This window comes from Argiope bruennichi, chromosome 2 (assembly GCF_947563725.1).
Source record: "Argiope bruennichi chromosome 2, qqArgBrue1.1, whole genome shotgun sequence".
NCBI lineage: Eukaryota > Metazoa > Arthropoda > Arachnida > Araneae > Araneidae > Argiope > Argiope bruennichi.
Genome location: NC_079152.1, coordinates 21941242 through 21953322, shown reverse-complemented (window position 1 = coordinate 21953322; position 12081 = coordinate 21941242). Strand labels below are relative to the sequence as shown.

The 12081-nt window shown below is 30.8% G+C and overlaps 1 protein-coding gene across 1 annotated transcript in view; it reads right to left on the bottom strand.

Annotated features, from left to right (window-relative positions):
- Positions 1–12081, bottom strand: part of LOC129961724 (neurofilament medium polypeptide-like) — a 59595-nt gene that overhangs the window by 13536 nt on the left and 33978 nt on the right. The window contains exon 3 of the mRNA XM_056075274.1: positions 5725–5902. Within this exon, the coding sequence (XP_055931249.1) occupies positions 5725–5902 (178 nt within the window). The remainder of the gene's footprint in view (positions 1–5724; positions 5903–12081) is intronic.

Sequence of the window (12081 nt, the reverse complement as noted above, 5' to 3'; positions counted from 1 at the left end):
AATTACACTAACATATGAATGTAATCACAGAAAACCGTTGGGACATGCACTTCAATAAATTCCCCACTTACTTATCCCTTTCGATGATTTAAAAATATCAGTGGGATATACATGTCCCGGTGGGGCCCAAAGGATTAATACAAACTAACCAGACAATCTTGTGATAGTTAATTTGATGTTTTTTGTGTCGTTATCATTTGATGTCTCTTTTGTTATTAACTCATAGATGTATTTTGCGTCATTATCAAGTTACTGACATAAGAGATCTAATTACCGAGAATGGAGAATCTTCATATTCAATTCGAATCGTAATTATTATTTGGAAATTGAAAGTTACTTCTTTCATGTAGAGCATTTTTTACAACAATAGTAACTTTTTCTGGATAAAGAAAATTATTATTTAGACTTGTAAAAATGAAAATAAAGTGATGTGGCGTATGACTCTAGGTTACTCACCCTCTAAACCCGAGTGGACAACCACTACATTTCACTGATAGTTTATTTAGAATAATATACCATTTTCAATGAACCTGAGCGCTGATTTGGAACTGTTTGTTCATTTAAAGCATGAACAGATAAGCTGGTATTAGACTCACTAGACTTCCATTCGGGGATGGCCCTTGCCATCTAATGAAGGTTTATACTGACTTTAACCATCCTAAAACAGCCCTCGTGTTGCCTCGAAAGTCGAGACTTTGCCATAATTAAACTAAACAAAGTTTGTTACCGGCAATTGATGATACAGTTGGAAGTCTGTTCTTAAGTTGTTTGTACAACTCTCTTGGCGAAAACGATAACGATATGGTTTAAGAAGGCAGGAGCTGTGAATTTTCCCTATGTATTATTATTGAAAAATGAATATAATATTATAAGAATTGGCAACTTTCCTTGACATTAAAGCTTCCTTTGATAACATGGAGTGGTCGTTTTTATTTCAGTTAATATTCAATTTTTAACAAATACAATGTACCAAAATTTTATAGGTACTTCATTTGTGATTACATAAAGTATGATAGCTTCTATTACGCCAGTTATTTAATTTGTATTATTAATTATAATAAGGGTTACCCATAGGTATCAGTGATTGTATCAGCCATTTGAAATATTTACATGAACTTGGTTTTAAATTTATGAATCATATTGTTACGAATCTGCGATGCGGCTTCCCAGCATAGCTGGTTCCATAGGAGGTCCCAGAGCTTGGCGACGAATTTGGCGATTTTGGCGCCAAAATAGATTATACCCGAAACATCGAGAATTTTCCCGATCCGTCGAGTAGGAACGGAGATACGCCTCGAACGTTCCTGATTGGTTGAGAGGCGTCTAGCCCCGCCTCCTGAGACCTATAAAAGGAAGCAGCCGCAGCTGCCGTTCAGTCGTGGACCTGGACGGTGAATTGAGAAGAAGTCGGAACGGCAGAGCAGAGTAGTGTGAACCAACGGTGAGTGGAGTGGTGAATTGAGTAGTCGGGAGCGACAGAGAAGAGTGGTCGTGGACCAGTGGAGTCGAAGAGTAGTCGGAAGCGCCGGGGAAGAACTCGTCTTCCAGGGACTAGCGGAGCAGCGACGGAGTAGAGCTGCTGTGTATGCTGCACGTCTCTGCGGAAGATAATCGTCTTCTGTGCTGTATATAGTTGTCGTCTTTGTGCTGTCCTGTGTGTCTTCGTGTAAATAAACGTCGTTGTTTCATTTTCTACTGCCGTCTGGTGATTGAGCGTTCTCTACACCATATAACACCCACTATCCAAACGAACCCCGGAAATTTCGTAACAATATGTACTATATTAAGGTCATTGTAAATGACCTGATGCTCACAGCCTATAGTAAGGTGTAGAATAGTTTGGAGAACAAAATAGATTAAATTTATCCATTTATAAAAGCCAAGCTTCGCCCTTTAGAGCAATTCCTTCCTATAAACACTCAAAAAAATTGACAGATTTAAATAGGGAACTAATTTTTAGTATTTATTTTTTTAATTAAAATTTGTCAACGGGCTTAAGTATTTAAGTATTTTTATAGAAAGCATTTTAACTTATTTTACATTTTAACCAGGTACTAATCATGTATTAAAATCTTGATATGCTGATTTTTTTATAATACTTTATCTAAATTTCGTATATATAAGAAGAAAAAATAAATAAATACAACTTTAAATTTTTTTCATGTTTTTTTTTTTTTCAAATTTTTTCAAAAATTTTGAATTTTTATTTAGGAAGTGGTATATTGTAGAAAGTAACTGTTAAAAATTTCAGATAAGTATCAATTTTTGAAAATTTCGACTTTATTAAAATAACAAAGTTGTCGAAAAATACTTCGCACGTTTCTATGAGTCACATTGGTTGTGGTGTACATTTCTATCGGTAAGAGTTCACGGACAGAAAAAAAAAGTTCAAAAGAAACTAGTTCAATATTCTAAAAGTGTTTTTATACGATTTCAAATAGTGCCATAAGGGTCGATTAAAAAACAGGGGTAAAAATTGATTATGATATTCTAGAATTAACATTTTAACCCAGTTAAGAAGACTTGAACTTATCTTTCGGTGGCAATAATGTTCTCGAAAACTATTACTTTATGTTTTCTAAGAACTGGTCGCCACAAAGTAAGATTTATTTTTCTTTTCCAATTTTAATTTTCACCACTTATTTTCTTGATAATAAAACACCATAATACCGCTTGAAATCATAAAGCAACATTTTCATTTAGTATTTTTTTTTTCCCCCGATTCGCTAATTCTGACTAATACAAAATTGCTCATGAACTTTTTCCGATAAGCTTGCTTTTTTTGACCAAACTGAATCATTAAAAAAATCGAGATATCATTCTGAAATCTGTACCATTTATATAACACTTACTTGTATAGAATTCCAAAAATTTTGCAAATATATATATATATATATATATATATATATATATATTTAAATTTACCTTTTATTAATATTTACTCTTGATTTAATTAATTTACCATTACGTTTGTCAGTTAAATTTATAGATTTTTGTTTATAACCCGCAATTTTTTAGTACAAAGTTTTTCTCAAAATTTATAATAATTTTATTTTACCCGGAAAACCGATGTTTAAATTTCCAGCCTTTTCCACCTTTTATCAAGTAACAGGGTGCATATTTAGAGGCTTATTTTGAATAGCCAACACAAAAACTTAGACCAATAAAATTGCTGCTATGAATTTTTTTCACGTTTTGATATTTTTCATGGCTGTTTGATTGGACTACATTCCATCGTATGCATTTCACTGTAATAACTGAATAGTGAACTTTATTACCTATATTTTTATGAGCGAACTTTTTATTGGTGCTTTTATGATGTATTTTCTTTCTTTAATTCATATATTTATGCTCCTTTCTATGAATTTTCTGTTTGAGTTTTTATCAGTTCATGCTTCTATTTATTTTCAACAAGATTTTTTGATAGTCAAAGGTCTTTGATCTACTTCACTGAGAACATCTTACGAACCTGAGTGTCGTCTCGTCTTTGTATGAACATAAATATTTGTTTGGTTTGATTAAATAGCTTATCTGTGATTTTAATCTATTTTCTAATCTTGTTTTATTGCAGTGGATTTACTGAATAAATTGCTTTCTTTTCCTATTTATTTTTATCCAAACCTTTGTACTGACTCTATATCACTTGAAATATATACTTTTGTAGTGCCGTTTTCTTTATTTCTAATTCATTTTGATTTTACTCGCTTTTATTTAAAAACAGACATATTATTTTTCTCATTTTTTATCGCTATTTCTCGAAACCCCCGTGGGGGGCACTTCGAAAAGAGAATGAGATGCTTCCGATATGGTGGTTGGATCTCGCCACCCTGGAGGGTACACAAAAAGGTGGGGGATCTAGCTCTACCCATTGATAACGGGACGTGCTTCCTTATTGAAGGGTTGTACCGTGACCGGTGATGGCCCTTAGGACTCAACCACAGTTGCCGCCAGTGTTGCTGTTGCGGCGGTCCGGTCATTCAGTATTTTCGTCCGTGTGCCTTCGGGCGGTTCGGAGAGTTAATGATATGACTTTTACTCATATATCATCTTACGTTGTTTTAATTGCTACCTATTTACCGCTTTCGGAAACAATTAGCCTTTAATTGCTTAATTGCTTTATTCAAAATACCACAACGAAACCGAGAATGAGATATTTTCCGAATAAAGTATTCAGACTCTATCTGTATTTGGAGGCTTAACCCTTTCCAGTAAGATTTAATAATGAAAAATTGTGTATGAAATAACTTTTTAAGTCTTATTTAAGAAAAACTTAGTTTATTTTATAATTCTTACTTATTATTACTTAAAATTAGGTTATTGATATGGATATAATTGTAATTCGTAAGTTCATATTCAGCACTTTTTAAAAGACTTCAAATGATTTCAGATTAGCATCTGATTTTCGTGTTCACTCCCGTAATTTTTTTCATTTTTTTACCTCAGGCATATCTATTTCCTTCCAAATCCATTCTTCTGATGATATTACTATGACTCCAGAGCATTCATTAAAATCATTTATTAGTCGCTATGCGCGTTTTCACCTTCTTGATAATATTTTACTATCATTAGATTTATTATCAGTATCAGGTATACTTATTTCTTCTGATTTTACTAAATCCCTCCAATTACCTTGATCTTCATAATCTGCGCTACTCTTATTGATTATAGTGTTTATTTCACAACATGTTTTCCCTTTAGTAAGACAGATGTTCACGTTAAATGTTTATAAGAAAGAAATCCACTGTCTAACAACAATTTGGCTGTGACTTATACTAAAATAATCTAACGGTAAACAATATGCGATAGTGATCTATGGTATCAACATAGGAAATAAAAGTACTCCCGGATTCAATACACTAGGAATTTTAAACCTGATTCATTATCATATTTAACAGTAACTTTAGTCGCATGACGAGCATAGAGCTATACTCATCATTTTATTGGATTGGTTTAGTTATATTAACGTCCCGTTGTAAAGCAACACTAGGGCTATTTTGGGACGGACCTCGTCATTTTGAACCGCGGTCAGATGACGAGGACGACACCTGAGCTGGCACCCCCTCTCCACACCACACTACACCAGCGGGAGGACGTTTGGCATGACGGATTTAACGTGAAACAGACCCCCTTACACGACGGTTCTGCGGTAGAATCGGGTCTCGAACCTGAAATCCTACGGCTCACAAGCCGAGACCTTACCACCAGGCCACCACGGCCCCTGTCATTTTATTGGAAGGGGTTAATAATGGTAATGAAGTCGCCGATGACAGGATGAATTAACGATTTGTTGCTTGGAGTGTAATGCAATCTATTTTTCAGTGCTTTTATTTTCCGTAATATTTTCTACGAGTCATTCATTACTCGATGTCTACAGGGAGGATTACTCGATGGATGGAGGATTACTCGATGTCGACAGGAGAGCAGCCTTATGATTTTTATTTTATTATGTATGTGAAGAATTGTATCTTGCCATTTATATGGATAATTATTAGAAAATCGCAAGGGAAAAATGAATATTATTCCACTAGAGCAAATGTGAAATCCGACATAAAACGCCAGCAAATTACTGATATTCTGCTCTATTGACATATTCCATGCCTCAAACCCCTTTTTGGTCGACATGAGTTATTATACTCATTGATATTAGAAAAAAAAATAATAATCAGCCCCCCCCCTTTTTTTTTAAAATCTTCGTTTTTGACAGCAGTGGGACTTGTGCCTTACCTATCATCGGGTTTTAAAGGACGATCCACACCGCCGCCTGGTGGTCGTGGATGGATTTCATTCTCGTCGTACTCTGGAAAGATCTCGGGACCACCTCCGTTCGAGTCCAAATCGTAATCGTTGAACACTTCGTTATCTGGAAATCCTTTACCAAGGGGTTCGCCAAATGGACGATAATCTGTATTGAAAAATCATATAAACAAAGAAATATGTCAACAGAATGTATGACTCCTTAAATAAAATAACACTTACAATTAATTAAATAAATTAATTAATTGCGGCAACACTCAATGCGACATATGTAGTAGCTTGAAACGTTTACACACCGATTTCTATAGTATTTAAATAAATGTGATTGTGATTTAATCCTAAAGCAATGCAACTTTGTCACATTCGCTATTTAACAGTTTGAGTGATTCTTAAGGAGATAGACCGCTTCATCCGAATTATCTTTAAAACTAATACTGTCTCAAGTACTCTACAATTTCTGGGAAATCAGTTGTTTACAAAGCCGATGACAAAGTCTATTAGTTTAGTTTAGTTTAGTTATATTAACGTCTTGTTTTAAAGCAATACTACGACTATGTTGGGACAGACCTCGTAATTTTGAACCGCGGTCAGATGGCGAGGGCGATACCTGAGCTGGAACTTCCAACCTTTGCAAATTTAGTCCCCCCTTTCCTTTCCTTTCCCCCCTTTTTTGAATTCCAGAATGTTAAGATTAGGGATTGCAATACCGGACCAAAATTTCAATACCGGTATTCGGTATTTTTTAAATCTTAGTACCGGGATACCGGTTTTAATACTGGTATTAGAAATTTTAGAAAAAGAAAGAAAACACGGGGGTTTCTTTGTTTTATTTGTCAGTTTTGTTAGAGAGTGTAAATATCACAAAAAATAATTTGTAACTTATAAATTATAATAGTATATAATCACAATAAAGTAAAAAAACATCTTATTTATTTAAATCACAAAAAAAAAAAAGTGTAAATTTTCCTATTCAGTCTGTGGTACTATTACAAATTTTTGAAATGTGATCTTAAAAAACATAATGCATCCATTGTACTGTCATTAAGCCTGAAAAGTAATTTTGTGTAAAAATGACCAGCTGTCGAAAACGCTCTTTCGGCATCTATGCTAGTTGGTGGTACTGTTAGCAATGCGCGATATACTTTTTCTAAATATTTACCTCTAAATCCCTCATCTTCAAATAAATCGCTTTCTCGTCGGATGGTTTTGGATATAGCTGCTTTCTGAATTGTATTTTGGTTCGTTGAAATTTTTTTACTATCGCTAATTCTAATTTTTGTTCAAGAGACAATTCTTTTTCACTATCGACAGTAGCGACATCATAATCTTCGATAATTGAACCGAATTCTGAATGTAGATAGGTTTGTGGGGAAAAAATTTTAAGAAAATTTACTCTAACTTAATCAGATTTGAATTGGTTATCTTCTTTTCTTCTTTTTCATTTTGATTTTTAAAATTATTATAATTATGTAAATACCGTAAGACATTTTCTATTTCGGTATGCCTTTCTTCTGTGTGATTATTCAATGTAATATATAATTCTTGAGATAGTGACGTGTGATGCTCTTTCAGTGACTGCAACACGAAATTTATTGTTGCATTAGCTGTTAATAAATTAGAATCTCTCCGACGTAAGCCTCAATAGTCAGTTTTATTGGAAGTAGAGCTGATATAGTTCTGGATATTAAGTCGAATTCACTATCTGAAAAATGAATTTAAAGGTTTAAGTCGATTATTGCTTTTTGGATTGGATTTCTCAGTTTCAAAAATCGTTCCATCATTAGAAGTAAACTGTTCCAACGTGTTTTAGAATATAATATTAACACATATTCTGTTTTATTTTCAGTTAGTTTATATTTTAGTAATATATCCTTTTTATAGGGAAACATTTAAATATCTTAACAATTTTCGAACTTTATAAATTATAGGAAGCAATTCTTGATGGGTTAATATTTCATCCTCATTAACAATATCTTCTTCAACAATTACATTGTCATTATCTTCATTGTCAATATCACTCTCACTCTTACTCTTTTCAAAGTTGGAATTCAAAGTTTGTATATGCACAGTATTTGGATTCTTCTGTTCTTTATATTTTTGGTATAATACATCTATTACTCCTAACTGAATTCCATGAGCATAGCACAACTGCTGATTTGCACCAATCAACTTTCCAACTTTTTTCATGACTGTTGCTCCATCAGTCGTTAAGAGTACAATATCTTCTTTCAGGGTTAATCCATGTTTCGCTCATTTAGATTTAAGCAATTAATTAAGCCATTCATTAGTTAATTAATTTCGTCCGTTAGGGAGACATAAAAACAAAAACGTATACTATTTTGCTATGTTGGCGATCCCTGAACATATAGTGGAGACAATTTAAAAAATGTCCAGTAAATACCGAAAAACCGGTATTTAAACTTGTGAATACCGGTATCACGAAATTGTACAAGTGGCTCAAAATACCGGTATTCGGTATCCCTAGTTAAGGTGTTGCTTATTAATATTTTGAATTATATTACGCTACTTTGTTAAAAAATGTAGATATGATTTTCTTTCGTGTAGAAATTCTTAGTGGAAAATAGATTCTTGATAATGGATTTAATAATTAAAGAAATATTTTAATCAGAAGCACAGTGCTGATTCCTTTCTAAACTGTTTATTTTTGAACTATTTATTGTGTAGTGAATTTAAATCCTTTTTAAAGCACATATTTTATTCCTGTCGTTTCAAATTTGTATGGATGGAATTTTTTAATCAATAATTTATTCGCTGTCTCACTTATTAAGAGTTCCAAAATTTCTTATAGCTATTGGTTCCAGGTGAAAATAGAATATTTTGGTGATTTTAAAACTTTTAACTATCAATTATACATTATATTAGCAAAAAATTGATTTCACAGATTGCTCTATCCGGAAAGTTACTTGAGAAATATTAATAATAGTTTTAATGTATTAATTTTTTAGACATTCGTTAATATACTATTAATGGAAATATTAATTCTTAAACTTAACAGTTTTGTTTTATGAATGGAAATATTAATTCTTATTCTTTACAGTTTAGTTTTATGAATTATGAAATGTGTAAAAGACTAAAAAGTAGAAAATTAAAAAAGTTTTAAACATTATTTTATTACCATAGTATTATTTAAAAAAAGCAAATAATATTTGTTCTTATAGAAAAGCAAGGAATTTTATAAAAACACAATGTAATAGTAAAAAAGGAATTCGTAGACATTCAATGAAAGTTAAAGTATATTATAGTTGTGATTAAAGTTTTAATTGATCTAGAATATTTATATTATAATCTAACACTTTTATAGTTTTGTTAGATATCTATTTTTTTGAGAAAAATTAATTAATGTAAAAAATTAAGAAGTGAGAAATAAAATATTTATTCTTACAGAAGGTATATTACTTATGCGAACTGGAATATTTATTCTTCTAGTAGAATATTAAAAATATAGACTAAACATAATTCGAATAACTATTTTTAGAAATTTAAAATATTAACCGCGGTTAATTTATTTTATGATTATTTATTTATTTTACGCAACTATTCAGAATATAAATTAAATCATTTAAAAAAAAACAATGATGTTATACCTGTAGGTGACGATGTTTGTTTCATGGATTAAATAGTTGTTTAGGTATTTTAAGTGTTTAAGGTCTTTTTTCAATCACAATGAATATCATAAAAAGAGGAGACAAAGGATTGAAAATATGAATAAAATTTTAAAAAACAACAACATTTTTCTTAATACATCAAAGGCGAAAAATTATTTTATCTTAAATTTAGTAATCAAAAAAAAAAATCGATTTCAGTTTTCTAAAAATTGGAAAACTGTAACGCCTTTCGATTTTTATACAGAAATTCAGATTTCTGATTAAATTTTGTTTCTTTTTAATGCACTGATAAAATATACTGATAAAGACATTTTTTTTTGTAAAAGTTTTTATAATTTTTATTTTGAATAAAAGTAGGGAAGCAGATTTTCGATAAAAACTATAAAGAGTTTTAAAATCATTCACAATATAATTTCATTAATATCTTTTATGAATGTTGTAGAAAAATATATTTTATCCAAAACTGTTTGATATTATGATGCATATCAAACCAAACTGGTTTTGATGCTTATTATGGCACAATATGGGGATTTCTTTCTATTTTGAAAGATTTCATTAGATATATTTTCTCATGTCCTCGATGAAAATATAAAGTACAATTTTCGAAACACTCACACTTCTTTATGCTTGGTGGTCAAACGCTAAAAATATTTGCGATTAATTTTCTTTAAAATTCTGGAAGATTTTGACGAATGATTAAGAATTTTAATATGCAAATTATATGCACGAAATCATTCGATTTGATTGAAATCGAAGACAACTAAATAAAAATGTAAATTCACATTTTTAATTTGGAAAAAGATAAGTAAACTGAGAATTATATGAAATTTCCTTAAATAAATATAAGAAGTGCAGCTTTTGAAAAAAAAAGTAAATTAAATTACAGAGAAAATAAAATAATGTTTTTTGTTTCACAATTTATAGAGTTTTTAATGGTGAATTATCGTTTGTTCGTTTTCCGTTCTTGTAAAAACTAAGCGCGAAAGTAGTGGACTCATTCATGTGTCAGTGACCTCTAAGAAATTAGTACGCAAGGAACAGCAGATTATGTTTACATTTTTTTGGTTTGACCCATTTGTGAATTCGCGCAATCGAAAGCTGAACGTTTGACCCACTTAGGTCACTTTCTAATCTTCAATGCTCCGTACAAGTGGGCAAATGGAAATTAATCCCTGCATCATGTATAATGTTCGCGTTCTGCTTTTAAAAATTCGCTGCGCAGAGCAGCATTTTCAGAGCAGGTGTTTTCAGATCAGAGAAGTTCATTTGATTACCTCAGAAGCCGTACACCAGGAAGTACAGGAACACGTGTTGTGAACTAATTTTTTTAGCTTTCATGTAAATGAGGAGGGAATGATCACGTGTAGATGTTAAGTTCGCCCAGCCGATTTTAATTTGGAATCCAGCTTTCTCATGTTACGAGAAATTTCTTTTTGTTAGTTAAAATAATTACTTGATTTAAATTTTTTTTTATATTGATATAATTCTAATTCTTGAATAAGAACTTACAATATTTTGGGGTTTTAATTAAGTTTTTAAACTTTTTATCTAATTTACTGAATATCATCTTCTATTTACTGTAGAATTATTCGTGTTCATTTACATTTTTGCACATTTAATTTATTGAATATCATCTTCTATTTACTGTAGAATTATTCGTGTTCATTTACATTTTTGTACATTTAATTTATTGAATATCATCTTCTATTTACTGTAGAATTATTCGTGTTCATTTGCATTTTTGAATATTTAATTTATTGAATATCATCTTCTATTTACTGTGGAATTATTCGAGTTCATTTTCATTTTTGTACATCTAATTTATTGAATATCATCTTCTATTTATTTTAGTTACTTTTTGTTCATTTGAATTTTTGAATATTTAATTTATTGAATATCATCTTCTATTTGCTGTAGAATTATTCGTGTTCATTTGCATTATTAGAATTTGTGAAATATAAATTATAGTGACGTTCTTTATGAATCTATAATATATTTAATCAATTTCAATTAAATTATTTTTTCACCTTTTTATGAATCAATTTATAAATATTTAACCAATATACCGGATAAAACTTAGAACAATCACAGGCATATAAACTTGCCTTTGAATTTTAACAGTCCTTTTTTTTAATAACTAAAGATTGTTGAGAAAATTTAGAAAATATTTTTCCTGATATAACAGTCTTTCGTTTACACACTAACAGCTATTGTTTTCTACAACAAAGTTTTCATAGATTGTTAGCATAAGTGTATGCGCATTGTGTAATACCGTAAAATCTGCAGTTACATATTCGAAGACGTATGCATACATGTTAGATGATGTTAGTATGCAACATGTTAGATGATGTTAGTATGCAACATGTTAGATAAGTATGTAGTTACATGTTAGGTGACGTATGCAATATGTTAGATGATGTATGCAATAAGTCAGATGATGTCTGCAGTTACATGTTAGATGATGTATATTGGAATCATCCAGTGACTTTGTTTCGTCACATGATAATTCCTTGCTATATTTTGAAAAGTGAGACCATTAAAAAAACATTATCCGGGAATATAAGTGTCAAATTGTCAAATTAAAAAAAAAAAGATTATTGACAGAAGAATAAATGTAGTATGGGGATATGAAATTTTGAAACATAGTCATAATTAAAATTTTCTGAGGTAGTTGATGACCAGCTAATATTCTAATAATTAA